Source organism: Balaenoptera musculus, chromosome 13 (genome assembly GCF_009873245.2).
Source record: "Balaenoptera musculus isolate JJ_BM4_2016_0621 chromosome 13, mBalMus1.pri.v3, whole genome shotgun sequence".
NCBI classification, from domain to species: Eukaryota; Metazoa; Chordata; class Mammalia; order Artiodactyla; family Balaenopteridae; genus Balaenoptera; species Balaenoptera musculus.
In genome coordinates this window covers 22,812,149-22,831,188 of record NC_045797.1, presented here as the reverse complement: position 1 = coordinate 22,831,188, position 19,040 = coordinate 22,812,149, and the positions used below count along the sequence as shown (strand labels likewise).

Below are 19,040 nucleotides of genomic sequence, written 5' to 3'. Positions count from 1 at the left end.
CAAATCTATATCTTAATCTACAGTTTTGAACTTTAAATAATGAAATAAACTTACTAATTTTTCAAGAGAATAATTTATAAAGTGACTTTTCAAAGAAGGGAGTCTATTTTTAAAAGGCAGAAAATAAAGAGAAGTAAAATTTGGGAATGCACTTATTTATTCTTTCAGTAAACATTTATGATATTCCTCTTCTATACAATGTATGGAGTAAAGCATTGGAGATAAAAGTCAAACAAAAATAGTCATATATTACCTTTCCTTGGATACAGTAGATTCAAATAGAATTGGAAGATGTTAATCAAATCATTATTAAAAAGAAGTGATAGTGAAGAAGAATTAAATCTTGTGGTTTGACAGTAAGGATTTCAGCAATGGCTTCCTGAGGAGGTGATGGTTAGGAATTAACTAAGTAGAGTGAGTAGCATCTAGGGCTGGGCTTATAGAATGACGTTGTCAAAGGATAAGTAAAAGGAAGCTTCTTTGGATGGAGATTTGAGAGCAAAGAGGAGTGTGATGTGAGAAGGATCTGTGAAGGAAGGGCCAGATCATTCAGGGTTTTTAAGGTCATGTTAAGGGTTTTAATTTTCATCCAAAGAACAACAGGACTCCACCAAATTGCTCGAAATAAAGGAAGATGGTGACATGATCAGCTTTTGTTTTGAACGATGCTTCTTGTTTTCAGTGTAGAGAATAAATCCAATGGAACAAGAGCTGAGCTAGGGAGACTAAATAGGACAAAAATGTGGCAATAGTAAAGATAGAGAGGAATGGATGGATTTGAGAGATACTCAAGAGGTAAAACCAGCAGGACTTCATGGTGATTTGTTTGGAATGTGAGAGTGAGGACGGAGTCAAGGATGGTTCCTATGATTCTGACTTACAGAAGTGGATAGCTTCATTCACAAGACAAGAACCGGCAAAAGGAAAACAGGCTCAGAAAGAAAGATCATGATTTTGTTTGGAAATGGGATTAAGGTACTCTTCTATAATTGAATTTAGATGTCAAATAGGAAATTGGTATACATGTGGGGAATGCAGGGAAGAGGTCAAGCAATAGAGAAATAACTTATTTATTGTTAGTAATAAATGGTAATGCATGCTGTCTATGTAAATGTGATTATTGAGACAGAGAGAGAGATAATATAGTGGTATAAGAGGAGATGCAAGGAAAGAGCCTTAGCAAAACATAATATTCAGGTTGAGCTTACAAAGGAAATGGAAAAGGATATGTTGGAATGAAGAGGAAATGGTCTGATTACAGTATTCTGGAAAGGAAAACATTTAAAGAAGGAAGAAAAGACCCAGTGTTGAATGTTACTGAGATATCATAGTGAAGCAAAGAATTTTAATAAGGACATAGAATTTAGTGATAATGAAGTCAGTGGCAAATTTAGCAAGAGCTCTTTCGATGGCTTGACAGGCTCTGATGACAGATTGTAGTGGGTTGAAGAATTGAGAGACTGATGAGGAAATACAGACTGGGATAGAATCTTATGACAAGATTTTCTATGAAGGGGAGGACTAAGATAGGGCAGTAGTAGAAGAAGGTATCAAGTTAGGAGAAAATTCTATGCTGTTTATTTTTGAGTGTTAAGACTCAGGAATGTTTAAACTGATCTAGATTAGGAGTCAGCAAATTATAAGACATGAGCCAAATCCAGCTGCTGCCTGTTTTTGGCAAATAAGGTTTTGTTGGGACACAGATGTGTTCTTCTTTTATATATTTTCTATGGTTGTTTTCATGCTACGATGGCAGGTAAAGTAGTTGTGACAGAGACCATATAGCCCACAAAGTCTAAAATATTTACTATCCGGTCCTTTCCAGAAATATTTTGCCAACCCCTTATAGATCAAAGAAATAATTTGGCTATATAAGGCAGTGAAATGTAAGATAAGAATGATAAGGTAAAATAACTTAGAATGTCAGAGAGTATTGGTGGAGGGATTCATTCATACATAGATGATATTATACCATGGGAAGTAGAACATTGATATAATTTCCTGTAGTCTGAAGATAATGCATCTCAAGTTCTTTTAAGAAAACAATAAATCTGAAAACCTTCAGCAATTATGAACAAGAATAAATTAATGAAACTAAAATACAAAAAAGTACAACTAGAGAAGTTATACATCATTAAGGAATTTAAAATCTTAAGAAAAAAGTACATCTAATATTTTAATGACTTTATTCTGGATTATTAGAATATGGATTGAAGAAACTCACCTGCCTCATTTACAGTTTCTAGTATAGTGGTCCACAGAGACTGAATGAACAAATACATGACTAGAGAAGATGTTTAAGAAAATGTAATTATTATATAAATCATTATATATGTTACATTTTCAATGAAATGGGTATTTTTCTAAGAAATCTAATTCAACATTCTGATTCAAGGACACAAAAAGGCAAAAAAAAACTAGATAAAAATTTGTGCCATTTTCTCCCAAAAGAGAACCATGAAGGCAGTTTTTGGGGAATGTTTTATAAATTTCAAGGAAAAGATTATGTCCATATTATTTTAACCATTTCAGAACTAGAAAAATGATAATAAATGTGACAACTGATAAAGAGAGCTTAATTTTGAGTTCCCTTATTAGTGAAGAGAGATTTAAAAATTGCAAACAAAAGTAGACACAATGATAGCTGATCTAGGAAAAATATTATGAAAGAAACAACCATAATGTATTCCAGAATTGCAAATAACTTTTAACATTAGGAAACAAAAGTATGTAATTCATAAAATGAATAACTAAAAGGTGGGGAAAAATACAGGACGCATAAAAAGAGAAAAACAAAGTGACAAAAAGTCATTAAGTAATACTTAATATCCATCCTGATAAATGTGTATTTTATGAGACTATAGGTATGAAAAATGTGACAAATAAATTTTTACCTAAAACAAAGTATTTTATCCACTACTGTAAACACAGCACTGAGCCCAGTGTTAACAGATACTAATGTAGGTATACAATACATTTTTGTTGAATAAATAAGTGAATGAATAAATAGAATGATAAAATGTACAAAAACACAGGAGACAGTCTGTGTTAAAATTAGAAAAAAAAAATTTTTGCTCCAGATCACCATAATCGTGTAACATTATTCTAGAAGATTTAGACAATACAATATAGAAAAATAAGTAAAGAAGAAATGTAGCTATTAGAAAGCTAACACATTTTTTTTCTTTATAAACTTATTTTTGAACCAGAAATTTCAAAAAAAAACAATCTACTGAAATTAAGGATTTGGTCAAAATATTGATAATAATTATACATGCATATATATATGTTTTTATATACATATTAGAATCATAATAAAAGCAAATCAGCTCATGTTTATTGAGGATGTAAGAAATAGATAATATAAATGGAGCTCTATGCCATTTTTATGCCATAACATTTATAACATTTCTTTTTGATGACTGTAGATATTTCAAGTATTTCCAAATGAATTAATCGAGCAACACAATCCCAGTCAAAATACTGTGTGTGTGTGTATGTTGTATGTGTGTGCTCCAGAAAAAAAGAGACAGAGAGAGAAAGATGCAAAATTTTATTTCAAATAAAAACAGTGATGAATAAACAAGACAATTAAAAATATATATGTGGAATTTAGCAGCAGGAGTAAAGACACATTTATAAAAATTAAAAAAAAATACTTAAAAACTGTAATAGGGTAAACATATGATTCTGATATAAGAATAGAGAATGAACCCATGGGAAGAAGATAGAAAACACAAAACTGATGCAGATATATGAAAATTCTACATTAAAATGGTAAAACACATTTTTCATAATTCTTTAGTGATAAAAAACAAATTAGCTCCATGTTTCACATGATATACTAAAGGATATTGTAGGTAGATTAAAGAAATAAATATAAAAATAAAATTATTGAGGGAGTGATCAAAACATAGTAAATGTTTCCTTGCAGGATGGAAAAGGCCTTTCTAAAAATAAAAGCAATGTAAAAATACATAATGAAAACTAGTATTACTGTTGACACCACGGACTATTTATATATCATATTTCAAAATAAGAAATCCAATAACACAAAATACACAGAAAAAAAATTCTACAGCCTAAAGCCAAAGACATAAATATTAAACACTAAAAAAATTGTCAACTTCTTAAAAAAAAAAGATAAATAATGTTGGTGTATATGTGGGAAAATAACTCTTGTACAGTTCATGTGGTAATACAAATAGGTATATATTTTTAAGAGAGTAATTTGGCGACATGAGTTAAATTTAACGTTTTCATTCATTTGGCTATGAATTTTATCTTCTAGGAATCTATCTAGATGAGGAAGCCATTGAAGAAATATTTATAACAGTGAAACAAAGCATCATAACAGTTCAAGAAAAAGGGAAGTGTAAGTAAAATATGACACTTTAGGGATGTAATTTCAAAAACAGTATTTTTAAAAGTGACTCTATTCATCACAAAATGTTAACTTTAAAGTAACAGTATAGTTTATGTAATCTATGCTACAGTTTTCAATGCTAAATTAATTGTATAAACACTCACATACACATATCTGTGCATATTATTAGATGTAAATGTAGCAGAATATTTAAAGTATTATCTCTGCATAGTGGGATTTTTTGATAATATTTTGCTTATTTTTATAAATAATCTCATATTTTCAACATTTCCTAAACAAAGCATTCATTTAAAATTAGAAATAAATAAATAAATAAATAAGAACATGTCAGATTAATCCACAAAATTATACTTGTTCATATTTTAGAATAAGATTATCTCTTTGTTTACTATCAACAGAATATGAATAGTTCGACAACATTAATAAAATTGTATATTTGCTTATGCAATTGATGACCATGTTCCAATAAATTCTAAGAAACACAATGAGAAAGAGAATGGATGCTATCTTCTTTCTAGGCCAATGATCCTTGCCAATCTTCATGTTTTGGAGGAAAACTGTATGCACATTCTCAAGGAAGGTGTTATGCCAAAATTAAAGGGGAAATAGTTGGAATATTGGTTTAAAATTATCTCTTATCCTCTATAATCATTTGAGAAAAGATAGATAGACCATGAGTGGATAGAGAGCTCAAAGAATTATGAATTGCAGAAAGTCAGAATTTTATATTTACATTTTATATTCTCTTTTCTTTTAAGTTTCTAGATTGGAGTCTAAGCAGTAATTCTCAAAAACTAAAGAAAATCTGGTTAGAATACTGTGGACCATATTCCAAGATGATAAAATTGATTGACAGCCTGGCAACTGAAGAGGGGAAAGAGATTGAAAAAGGAAGTTCAGGATTTATGTCTCTCTTGTCACTCTTCACTGCAGGACAGAAATTACAGTGGGAACAGCTACCACTGAACTGGTGTCCCTAAATGTAATGTGAAAAATGAGATTCTTGGGTGGCACAGGTCTAGTGCCAAGACAAGATGGGCATGGTTACCATATGGGACAGTAAAGTTAAAGCAGTAATCAATGTAGTCTGATTCAAAACAGACCTATGATGTTGTCTATTTAACTATGGTGTCCTTAGAAAAAAATACAGGAGCAGTCTACTAAATTCTTAGTCTGTATAAGTGGAAGACTGCTAGGTCAAGTGGACAGAAGTCTAACTTAAATCACAATACATTTACATACAGCTATTTACCAAGGTGAATGTGCACTGGGGAAAGTGAAGTAATCAGACTTTTGTGGATTATTGGGGACATCAACTCTGAAGGGACACTAATCCTGGAGATCCAAAATATCATTGTGGTCCCCTGGTCAGCGTAGAGGCTCATGAAATCAATGGAGTTTTGGTTCAGATCTATTTCACAGTGGGTCCAGTGCGTCTGTGACCCCATTATGTGGTTATTTCCCTCATTCTAGAATACATAATTGGAAGAGACATTCATCAACTGGCAGAATTTCCAATTTGGAATAATTCTGCCTTTCCAATCACAAAGAAAACAACTTACTGTCTTCTCTAGCAATGCTAGCGTTTTTCTTTGTCTGCAGCCTGCTTGTTTTTGTAAAGGACTTATACCAGTGGTGCCCTCTATTTTACAGCATACAATAATAGTCCATGTGAAAATTTAAATGTATTTCATTTTTAAGTATATCATAAATAATAGGAATTATATAACCATATATTTATGCAAAAATAAGAGCTCATTTTATATTCAACCAAAATACTATTCACATCAAAGCATTAAACATATGTGTGTCTGTATGTATATACATATACACTAGAGAAATATCCGGTCCTTAAAATCACGTATTAACTTATTCAAAAGGAATACCCTACATATTATTTGAAAATTCCCACTTGTCATGCATAAACACTTTGGGGAAATTAAAACTGCCTCCATTTGTTAAGAAAATGAGCTGAAGGGCAATACTTGATCAGACTGGAAACTTATAAGTTGTTTCTATAACCCATTTCTTCTTTAGAGTTAATACCAATAAAAGAATTGTAAATGCTGCTTTCTTTGAAACATGAAAAAGTATTCAGCCAAGGAAGTATTTTACAAACCCTGAGGTATTATTTAAATATCAGTGCGTCTGGTACCCAAACTAAATTACAGCTCAGACAAGGGACTGAAAGTTCAGGTTTATTATTCACTTTACTAAAAATGTAACCACAACACTTGTTTCTACATCAGGGAGTATTATAACCATCATTATAACTAATAATAACAATGAAAATAATACAGCCACATTGTATTTTGCATTTTTCCGTAGACAGTAGGGCTTATGGCTAGTAATAATTTATATTTACACTGAAGCTTTTTTATGGAGGAGTTCGGAGTGGTTTCCGAATAGTAGCTCATTAATCATTTCAACAAGTTAGTTGGAAAGTTATTATCCCAGTTCAATAGATGGAAAAATTATATCACAGAAAGGTCAGATATATTTACTTGTCCAGTATTACAGAAGTAAAACAAATCTCTGAGACCTCTTTTTCACCCCTTGATCTAACCACTGGATCAATGCAATTTTGGTCCATGTTGTGGTTTGACTATCAACCTAAAGTACTTTAAGGCTGTCCTCTCTGCTATTACTTTTTCAGACCTATAAACACAGAAGAAAATAACAATATTTCATCTATGGAGACCATACCAAAAAAGATTCAGACATAATTAACTTATATTTCTATTATTTTCCTTTTTTTTTAGTCTTATTAGGAATATTTAACAATAGCTGGTCTCAATTTAAAATAATAAATATCAAATAGTGAAATGCATCATGATCAACTTTATGCTGAAACAAACAAGCAATATTTTCAAGACTTCATTTGCACATAAATGTATTTAATAGGAATCGGTTAAAGGAAACAAGAAATCAACTTTTTATAATTCCTAGCACAGTAAATAATTAGATCTCCAGCAGAAAATGAAAAAAAAACATTTCAGTAAATGTGACTTGAGGGAAGAAGGAGGAATTGAAAAAGCAAGCATAGAATTTATACCCAAAGATTGTTTCTTGTTTGTTTGTTTTAATAAAATCAGTATAATTTCAATGATTTATCTGATGATATTTAATTTTAAAAGAAGGCAGCAAAACAGCAATCATTACCTTTTAAAATGAAAACATACAGTGAAGATGAATTAAGTAGTATTGACTTTCCAAAATAAAACGATTTCAAGCATTTTCCCTCTTTGTATCATTTGGTATTCCAAAATTAGTGTCTATATGGTTTTGCTCTAACATTAAAAATAACCTCAAAATGGAATCAATTCATAACATTATATATTTCTGTTCTGGAATACATTTGCTTACTGAGATCCTAAAAAACAGTGAGTTTTCTTAAACAAATCCATCTATACTCATTTTAGCTTGTCTGTTTCAAATATTCAAATATATTGTAAAACCTAATACAAATTTTAGTTTTTATAATTCAATGAGATTTGAAGATCCTAACAACTGAAATAGTAGATAAAAATGATAATTATAAATTTGTTTAGGAAATTTTGTTTTGATATTATAGTTACTCTTTCTTTACTTTAAAATTCTCTTTTAAAAATCAAAGTGACAAACATGTTTACTGTACCTTACTTTTTTCTACCAGAAGACTTTACATTTTTTTAAAAAATAAAAGAAAAATCAAGAGATGACCCTTCTTGCTAGATTTAGTTATTACATCTTTACCCCTAACTCTAAAGTCTGAGAATTCAGTGAATATATGAAAGACTGAAATAAAGGAGAGAGAAGCTGTATGGATGTCCAAAAATTCAGAAAACCATCATGATACATTGAGGCAATGAGAAAAGAAACATAAAGTTATTTTGATGCCATTAAATTTTTTTAATGTTTCCTCCAAATGTTTATAATTGAGGCAATTTATGGGGACTGGTCAAGTTAGTAAAGAATGGGGTTTATTCAAAACTATAATATATATTAATCTACTACCTGTTTACAACATATATTTCAGTATTTCAGAAATATTTATGTGGGATATATGGGTGTTTAATTGTACATGGTTGTTGAAATGCAATTATATTTCAAAGTTATTTTTAAGTATGTTTAAGAATACCATTTATATAGTATTAAAAGATATCTCATTTCCATGTACAGACAATAATGTTAAATATCATAATCTTATTTAATTATGCACGTGTTTATTGTTTATCTGATATCGAGACATCAATTTTATTCAGCTTTTTTTTTTTTTTTTTTTTTTAGTCAAGCTTGTTCATAATTTTTGGACATAATTTTTTCTGAAAATTTTATATTCTCACCCTTACTTTAACCTTTTTATTAATGTGTATTCACTTTGCTGTCATTTAATTACCAAACTTTACAAGTATTATAATGTGTAAGATTTGACTTAAAGTCAAATGTCTTACTTTTAAAGGACCCTAATTTCTCTTGATGGTGGAAGCATTATTTTTAAACCAGTTAGCAGGAGTATAAATCATATCCTTTGCCCCTATAGAGCAGTTTCAAGCATATTAAAGCAGTTATTAAAAAGTCAGTGATTCTGATATCATAGGAAATACTGTGCTTTTTCTCAACCTTCCTTAACTAACAGTTAAAATTTTAATGGCTTATGGAGTGCATGAGAAAAATACCCTCACAATTTCTCTTTCATTTTAAGAATATTGAGATATTATCAAACTGACTCAATGAATGGTAGTTCTTTGGGTAATATAAAAATCAGTTTTAATTTTTAAAATATATTCAGCATCTCTTTTATGCTTTTCACTGATCAAAAGACAGAGTAATTTTTCAAAACTTCCAGTGTCTGGTGATATACAGGTTGCTAGTGTTTCACTTTGATTTAGTGATTCATGAAACTCTAGAGACATGAAAATTCTGATGAGTCACCAAGTACCCAATGCTAATATTCCCGAGCAAATTCCAAAGCATAGAGCTATCTATAAATGTAATTCTTGAGAACTAGGATGACTAGATTTTACTGAATATAGAAAAGTCACAGGATGAAAAATTCTGGAATCATCTAAAGATTACTGGGGTGTGTCAAAAGCTATCCATTCCTAAGACCAGAGTCAGACTTCTCAACTTGGGGATTTAGAGAGCAACCAATTATTAAAAACTTGTTCTTGAGATGCTAATACTAGCTAATTCTAGAAAAAGGAATTGAACCATTTATTGTCAGTTTAAAACCTGTCCTAAATTAGCCATGTTGGGCCTTCTTGGCAGCTGTCACTCTTCACCAGTACTATTTGCAGACTAATAAAAATTGTATTCATGAATGAAATTTAGTTGCATCAAATTTAGATGGTAGATTTTTTAAAGTCATATTTTAAATGCTTTCAAAATAACTAGTTACTTGGAAGAATTTAGAAGACATATAAGTGTGTGTGTGCGCTCATGTGTGTGCGTGTGTGTTATATATTTTGCCTTCAAGCATAAAGACATTGTATGGCTTTTCACCTGAGCATGCCACCTTTTAGTAACTCAAGAAGTTCTCTCTTTCCTCATTGACAATGAATATAAATAGCTCAGTTTTTCCCCCACATGCCATCTTGCTCTTGTAGTCCTGGGAATGACCACAAAGATTTTACAAAGTTGACTATTCTGAGGAATGATTTGAGTTGGGATATATTGCACTAGTTGAATTACACTCATTCAGTGATGGTTCACAGAGAAATGAAATGACTCACCCAAAGTCACAGCAAAAATGGTAATGTGTAGTATAAATTCTGTTTTTTCAAAAAAGAACGCTAGACTATCTAGACATAAGATACATATAATTTTAGAGATTATTAAACATTTATTCTTAAGAAGTATTTTCCTAAGTAACAAATTCCAGTAATCATGGCCCAAGTTTTATTATTAGTATTTCAAGTGTTCAAAATGGACAAAATATACTTATATTTTCCCTCTATTTCTGTATATGAGCACATACACTTACTTACATAATACAAACACACACATGTACATACACACACACACACAAGCATAAATAGACTTCCTTTAAATACACAAAGTATAGTTTCAATTTTGTAACATTTTAATATGACACAGTGGTAGTCAGCCACCAAAATTAACTTTGTTTTCTACAGCTTTATATTAGTAAAGTGTATTAAACTCAGTGATACTGGGCCTGTTTCACTTAGAATCCTCTCTGAATATATTATGATTTTTAGTTATTGGAAGTTCATTCAGTATACTTCAAAATGTCAATTTCTACAGTGTAGAAAGAAGTTAATATTCCCCTTTAAATCAGTAGTTTGGACATGACCTAATACCTTCAATAAATATAAATTGTTAGAAATGGTCTATACCACCCACTGCACAGCAGTGAAAGAAATAATATAAGCCCCAATTGACAACCAATTTATTTTTATTTTACTTGATTTTGAAGAGTGTAACCAAAATACTAAATATTTGAAAAATATGTACTTAAGGTCACCTATATTCCCATTGCCCTAATGACAGCACTGTTAGCATTATGGGATCATTAAACTTTATATTTTAATTACTTCTCCTTTAAAACACTCTGAACGCAGGATCTCTTTAGAGACCACTTTCAGTCATGTTAAGGTTTTACCAATTTCAATTTTTTTTCATTCAAAAGGCAAACTCTCTTGGCTTATATTCACAATTACTAATTTTATAAAAGTCCTTGCTATTTTCAGTTGATAAAACATATCCTAGAAGAACCAGGTATTCAAAATTTTGTTTGTATAATCTTTAAGTAAAAATTTGGTATGCAAAATGAAGTAACTTTATAATTCTTATAATTTTTTATGAAATAAAGCTATCCAAAGTTTCACAAGCTATTTTCAAAAGTAAGTATTTGCAATTTTCTCTGTCAGTGGCACTTTTTAGACAAAGCTGTATCCTTTCGGTTTTATGTTCTCTTCTCTGAGCACATATTGAGAACAAATTAAATGATTCAGTTCAACAAAGCACACTGATCCACTCAAAGTATGACTGAAATGTATCTATTGGAGTTGTGCCATAAATCATATTAATTATTCATAGCTATCTACTCTATCCCTTTTTTATAGATATAAGAAAGTTTTACTGCCTATATTATTACGATATTCTCCTTCAGATTATTATCATATAATGTGCACTTGGAACTTTAAAATTTTAAATTTATAAAGATCAGAGCCAAAATTATTTACTTTATAAATTGCATGCTAGATGTGTGTGGTGGCTCACAGACATTATTCTAAGGAAGACTGTTAATATTTTTATTTTCTTCTTAAAGGAAACAGACAAAATGGATATTTTAACTATATTTAGATTATGATCATTGAAGGTAACATCAACTATATGAGTGAAATTTTCAATTTAATGCAATTTTTTCAAGGCACTCTCTTAGAAAATTAGCATTTGGTGCTAAGTTTTCTAGTTAAATATTTATGGCTTTATTGGGTAGAGTTTGATGTTTTGAATTAAAAACCTACCTCACAAAAACGTATTATAAATATAATAATGGTTCACTATTTTTCTAAACTATTGATACATGAGGTTTCTCAAAACACCACCAGACCTAAACTCAGCGTACCTCCACTATCCTAAGAAGTCATAAACTTGGGCCAATTGATTCTCTCTTTTGGCTTCATTTTGTAGAGAAGTTTTCTCAACAAGAGAAATTTTACTCTAGGGTGACAAAGAAGTAAGGGAAAATTATTGTTTTCATAACAATTTCTAAGAATCTACTTTTCCTCATTTCTTACTTCCATCTGTAACTGTAATATACTGAACACTGATTACACTGACAAAAAGGAGGAGTGGCAGCTACACTTTGTTTCTGTGTATTTGTGTTTCAAAACAAGTTAATACTCATTTAAACGTAGCTTTATTGGACCCCGAGCACTCAGAAGTGGAGTTAATGATCTCAGATGTATAGCCAACCATTTCCTACTTTTTAGGGCATGGAGAGTTTGACTACTTCAGTAGGGCTACCATTTCAACTCAACAGCTTCATTATAACATTTAATTAAATTTTTCATTACTTAATGCTGTAACACCACACCCAACCCCAACAATGTCACTGCAATTTCAGGACCATAAACATCACTCTACAGAACACATATAATATCAAAATGTATTTTTAAACACTTTTTTACAGAATGAAATATGTTTTTATTTTGTTTCTATCATGGTAATGCCTATGGTCTTTAAAGGATAATCTCTGGAATTTAAGATCTCTGGAAAAGTTTTAGAACCACTTGTTCTGAAGTGCTAGCTCTTTAAGTATCTTTCTTGGTGATTCTTACAAATAAAAATCACGATTCTAATATAAACGTTAGGAGAAAATGAATGAATGGAAGTGGATTTTCCTTTTCTTTTTATATTACTAGTTTTTAAGAAGATCTCAAAATAGAAGACAAATCTAGAATAAAGCAAGATGAACTTGTTTTACTAATATTCACAGATATTATATAAATGTCAGCCTGCAATAGAAACATCAAGCCTTGTTAGACTTTTATATAAAATTTTTTATTCTCTTTAATTTTTACGGGCAATTGCTTATACAGGTTTCTTTCAGGAATTTATTATCTGGGATTACTTTTCTTATTTTCAATCATACACAAAGAGGAGAAAATGAACTCTGTGAAGAATAGCTCCATATTCCAAATTACACTGAGTTGGAGATTACTTCAGACTCAGTGCTTTGTCTGAAAACATTTTCATTAGCATCTGCATTTAGGATTATGGAAAGATTTGGGAATATATTATCAAAGAGCAATTTATATTTTTCAACTCTTATAACTAGTATTAAAAAGGGCAAAGTCTTTAAATTGTCACTAAAACTTTCTTTTGAAAAAGTAATCATGTAAAATTGGATAGTAAGATGACACAGAGCCAGAACTTTACCTCTCTTTACTAATTTATTCTTGTAACAAGGCCTAGGTAGTCACAGTCTTTGCACTTTTTGATCAACTTTACCAAGTAAAGAATCATTTGCATCCAGTATTACTTATTAACAAGTTGGAAATCTGTGACCAGTTTCCTACTCATAAACGCATTCCTATATGTGACCTTTAAAATTAAATAATCAGACACTGATCCAAACTTATTCTCATGAAAATGAAAATAGTATAACATGAAATGCCTTCATTTGAGGTGATTGTTACAGAAAGGGAAAATACTCAGAACCCAAATCTCTCTCTTTTTATTTATAAATATTTGCATCACTTAGTTTTGGATTAGTTTAACAAGAATACACATTACGTCTTTGGGGATGACAGCAACACTGACAAACAGTCCCTGTTATGTTTGTCATTATGTTATTGCTAAATCATCCACAACATCATGACCTGATTTTAGTTACCAGGGACAAAGCCAAAATGTAGAATTTAAGTTTCATTCTGATTACATACAGAAAGCCAGCACTTAAGAAAACTTTTGAAAAGTGATCTATGTCCAGTAATAAAAAAACAAAAACAAAAAATAAAAAGGGAAGGAAAGGAGGAAGGAAGAAAAGAAAGGAAGGAAGGGAGAAAGAAGGGAAGGAAGGCAGGAAGGCAGGAAGGTAGGAAGGAAGGAAAGGAGGAAAAAACACATCTTTAAATGCCTTAATACAATTACACAATAGGCCTGACATTCTCTATGCTGGTATAATAACTAAATGGCAAGTAACACAGAAACAGTTATCCCTATGAGATCCCTGTTGCATGCTTTAATTAAAACTATAAAATGTACAACAAAATCAACCCTTGGGTAAATTGCTCTTTGGTTTAAATCTTCATTACCTCCTGGAATTTTGGTAGAGTCACTCTTTTTAAATTAAGCTGGCCCCTCCTTCTTTACTTGATTACAAAAGTCAAACAACAAGAACCAGACATAAATTTTAGGATGAAAAGAGTTTTGTGTGTATGTGTGTTTGTAAATCCAACCCCTGTATACAAACTGTTAAAAAACAGGTGTTTTAACATAGTGCTTTATTCCAACTTAATATCATCCTTGAATGAACTTCCTTCAAGTTTCAACCATTTAAGGAAAAAAAAAAAGCAGTCAATTTCCTGGTGGTTGTAATTTAATTAAGTAACCTTTCACACTGAGCAAAACCCAAAAGCAAAAGGGTCATTACTCTTTCTAGTGATTAGAGACACCTCTAGAACTTCAAATATTTACCTCTCCTTTCCCACAGTAGAAACGCTTTTAGGAGGATCATGGTTCATACCTCACATTCCCTGGAGCCAGAGATGGTATATGTGCAGGGCCCAGATCCATTAACCGATATATCCATGGTCTCAGAGTTTGTAGGCTTGTAGTCCACATAATACTCCTGTAAAGGGGAATTCATTTGTCTTTCAGACTCTCTGGTCTTTTTCCGCCGCCTCTTCATAAGAGAATGTTGCTGAAGTTGTTTCATGCTGGCTGGGTAGCGTTTCCAAGACACATATATTACCAAGAGGATCATGGCCACCGAAAGAAAGAGAGCCACGCTCCCTGCAATAATTTTGTGAAATGAAACATGCTCATACTCTTGCTCTGTGCCAGGAATCTGAAACCCTGGGGAAGGGCTTGGTGTTTCAAGGGTGGACTGGCTGGGGTCAGATTTTGAGGTTGTCGGTTTAGGGATAATTAAAGGCTTCTGGGGAGTTTGGGGAACAAGCTGTGATTTTTCTGTGTTGACCACCTGGACTTCAGAACAGATATTATATGTTTCCACTGCATCACTAACTTTTTCACCTTGGATATGCTTAGGTCCTGCACATATCATGATGCTTTCCTTATTTCCTTTGAAATTCTTAAGCCAATAAAATAGAGGACAAATGCTCCGACTGCATTCCCACATATTCCCAGACAAAGTAATGGATATTAATGATATCCACGCATTGACAGTTTCCTGTGAGATGTTGGTAAGCTTGTTGGAATCCAAATTCAATTTTTGCAAATTGGGCAAACATTTAAATGTGCCTGGCTCAATTCCTTGGATATCGTTCCCTGATAAATCCAAGTTGTGCAAGGAACTCCAAGTCCATGTCAAGCCTTGGCTAATGGAGCGAATCCTGTTCCATTGTAAGTAAATTGAGCGGAGGTTGAAGAGACGTGGAAAATGAGCAAAGTTGATCTTGGAAAACTGATTGTGCTCCAGGTGGAGCTCTTTTAACTTCAACAGACCAGCAAAAGCATTTCGGGACAAGCTTCGAAGACGATTATAACCCAAATCCAGAAAGTCAAGATTTCGACAGTCTTGAAAAACTCTGATGGGCACTGTCTTTAATGAGTTAGATCTCAAGTGCAAAATGATGAGTTTCCGAAGGCCTTTAAATTGTTCGGATTGCAATGTCTGAAGCTTATTGTAGGAGAGGTCCAGACTGCGGAGATTGGGAACCGGGTGAAATGTTTTATTGTGCAGATAGGTAATTTTGTTGGAGCTTAGAATTAATTCTTTCAGTCTACGGATCCCTTGAAATGCATCTTCATCCACTGAGCTAATGTAATTATGGTCAAGATAAAGCCATATAAGCTGGTTAAGGCTGGCAAACTGATTGGATTTGAGTTTCTGAATGCTGTTGAACCTTAATGATAAGCCTTGTGATCCTCCAGAAATGTTCTCAGGGATATCTGTGAAAGCATGAGACTCACAGTACACAATTTTCCCATCACATCTGCAGTTCTTTGGGCAAGCTTTCTGAGCCCCCGTGAGCATAACAAGCAGCAGTGTAGGAAGTAGCACTAGCACTACACGCATGCCTCTCAGCTGCGTAATTAAATGGAAACCTACAATATTAAAAGAAGACAAATGCACATTGTAAAGCTATTAATGTAAATCACCACCAGCTTACCAATATCAGGGGCATTTCATCTAGTGTAGTAATGGCACAGTTGATTTAAGAACAATGTATTTGACACTTAAAGCTTTATTTTCTTCAGTGTTGCACGTTTGCTATTTAGGTTTCACGCTTTCTTCCTTGATTTCCAAATCGCCACAGCATCATAGAACTAAGCACAGCTTCCTGAGTTTCAGGAGTTCGTATGTGCATCAACACTGAAAAACACTGAGCCTATCTTATCACATAATGGCGACATTTAATAACATCAGTGCTTGGCTAGTCACTCTATTGAACACCAGGACCAAAAGGAAGAGTACTAAGTCTTCCGGTAATGGGAAAAATGTATCTTAGTAAGCCCTATACTTGTACATCTTTCTTAGTTGAGTAAAGAGGCTGTGATTTGGCAAAGGAGCTTCAGTAAACTGTCAAGGTAACCCAAGTTCGCCTTGCTTGAAATGGCATCCTTATTGCATAATGAGATAACCATATAGGAGCTCTGAAAACATGTCCCTGGGACCAGTATAAACAGCCAGTGAAGTATGGTATGAAGACTAGTAACAGCAGGAGGTACTCTCAATGTGTTAATAAGCATATATGCTCTCAACATTCAGGAAGAGATTCCTACTGAGGCTCTCCTGCTCAGTGATCACCGGCTCAGTGTCCTAACTACTAATAACACAGAACACTCCAAAGTTATGATTATCAAATTCTTATTAAATATTTGCATAAGATACAAAATAATCTTGTGTAGCACTAGTTTTTTTCTGATATATTTAACACAGTTGGTTTTGCAAATTTGGGGGATAAACAAGCAGAGAAACAGCAGACTATTATTTCCCCCCTATCCCAACCTGTTCAAATTTCTCACTGACTTTTTTTTTCTCCCCAACCTCCATTAACTTCAGAAAACCTGCAAAGTTGCAATCTATTGGCACTTATGCTGCATTTCCAAGTCATAGCATGTTAAAGGACTTCTTTCCTCTGTCAACAGTAGATTTATTATTTCTGAGTGGTGAGGGGAAAAAAAAGTACCTTGTGCTGCAGTTTCTTTATTAATCTTAAATATTCATGTTTTTAACCAAGAGGCAATCAGCCAAATCCCTAATTTAAAAAACAAAATAACAACAAAAAAAACTTCTCCTTTTACTCAGTTAAGATTTTTTTTTTTTTTTTTTAATTTGAAACCCGATCTTGCTCTCTGTCCTCTTGCCAGCTACAGACTCATTGAAATACATTCCAGCTCTCCCAGACAGGAAAAAGCGGTGGGGGGGTGGGGAGCCAGTCACACTTGAAAAAATAAGACTGGCAAATGACTGCTGGAAATTTGGAAGCTGTGTTCAGGGTGCATCTTCAAAGATAAAACAAGCCCTTGTGCGACCTCTGATAAAGTAATGACCCCACCCCTACACACACGCAGTAAAGTGTTAACAATCTTCCTGACAGCAACCAGAAATACAAGCATGGTTAATATTATCAAGAAATAGAAGGAAACAACATTTATCTCACGCTCAATTCCCAAGCCAGGATACGCATTCGGAAGAGACAGTCTGAAAGATATTTCTCCAGTCTGTTTAAGTCCATGTTATGCATTTACAGTTTAAAAGAACGAGAAAAAGGAAAATGATCTAAAAATATAATAGCAACTATAGTGAGTCAACTGGCAAACTCCGAGGCTGCCGCTTTTTGCCTGTTTTCCCGTCTTTTATCAGCTAATGCCACGACTGAGAATACGAAGCCAAGAGGATCAGCTTTACTAAGAAGGAAACAACAAAAGTTCACTTACCCATCCTTTGTCATCCAAAACGGTTCACCCCTCTCTCAGCTTTCTTCTTGTTTGGTCTCACGTGTTGAAACCACCACCACCTTCATGATACAGTGCGGCTGTCATTCACACCATTCTGATCCCACATGTGAGCTAGTAGCCCCATACAAACTTCCCCAGAGGGGACAGACAAAAAATATATATATATACATATAGGAAAAAAAAAATCAGCACGTATTGGGATGGGGGGCAGGGAGAAGGAAGCAGTTGCGGGGTGGGGGAGGGCCTCTAGGCTCTGAGCATCATTGTGTAATTCACCAGAGACCTATCAGCAGTAATTGGCAATCTGTGCAAAAGAGCTACAGCCCATCTCGAAGGTAACCAACTTCTCTGTAAAAAGAGAGGAAAAAAAAGAAAAAGAAAAAGAGAATCTTCAGAATACCTGGCATTCCTTATTGTGCTGGCTTTTGCCATTCCCAGATAAAGCAAATCATCCTCTGGATTTTCAGTTCTTCAAGCAAGTAGGCCTCCTGTGCTGTATGAGACCCCAGTTTAAAAGCTATGCAGGGTAGGTTTATCCATTTAGCTGGTCAGGTTTAAAGTGTTTTGTAGCTGTGCTGAGAGGCAGGCCTTGTCTAATTCTGAAGGCTTTCCAGAGACTGATGTTCCTCAGAGCTTGTTGGTGCTAATGCTTGAGTTTGTGATACACTGAGTGCCCTCCGCTGGAGAAAACAGATTGCACATTAAAGACGGGAACAAGTGAGCCTGTCAGTGGTGTGCAGCCTTCCCTCTCTCAGAAAGGGAAATTAAAGGCACAGGATCACTTTTTTTTCTCCGATAATACATGTTATGAAAGGTTTATGCCAAAGAGTTCCATTCAGTGATTTCAAATATTAAGTAAAATACTGCATCTCTAAATATTATTCAATTAGTAGTTTTTAAAGTTTCCTTGACCTGATTTTTTTCTACATATATCACAGGGGATATGTGTTTTTTAACAACAGAAATAATTTCAGTTTTATTTTTGTTGATGTTGGTTTGTTTTATTTACAGATTTTTAAGCAAACCACAAAGAGAAGCAGTCTTTTTTTTA

General features: G+C 32.9%; 1 protein-coding gene across 1 annotated transcript in view; it reads right to left on the bottom strand.

Annotated features, from left to right (window-relative positions):
• Positions 1 to 18,143, bottom strand: part of LRRTM4 (leucine rich repeat transmembrane neuronal 4) — an 857,252-nt gene extending 839,109 nt beyond the window's left edge. Inside the window, exons 1-2 of the mRNA XM_036872338.1 lie at positions 17,969 to 18,143; positions 14,586 to 16,132 (exon numbers count right to left, since the gene is read on the bottom strand). Coding sequence (XP_036728233.1) covers positions 14,586 to 16,132; positions 17,969 to 17,972 — 1,551 coding nt within the window. The 5' untranslated portion in view covers positions 17,973 to 18,143. The remainder of the gene's footprint in view (positions 1 to 14,585; positions 16,133 to 17,968) is intronic.
• Positions 18,144 to 19,040: the final 897 nt, after the last annotated feature.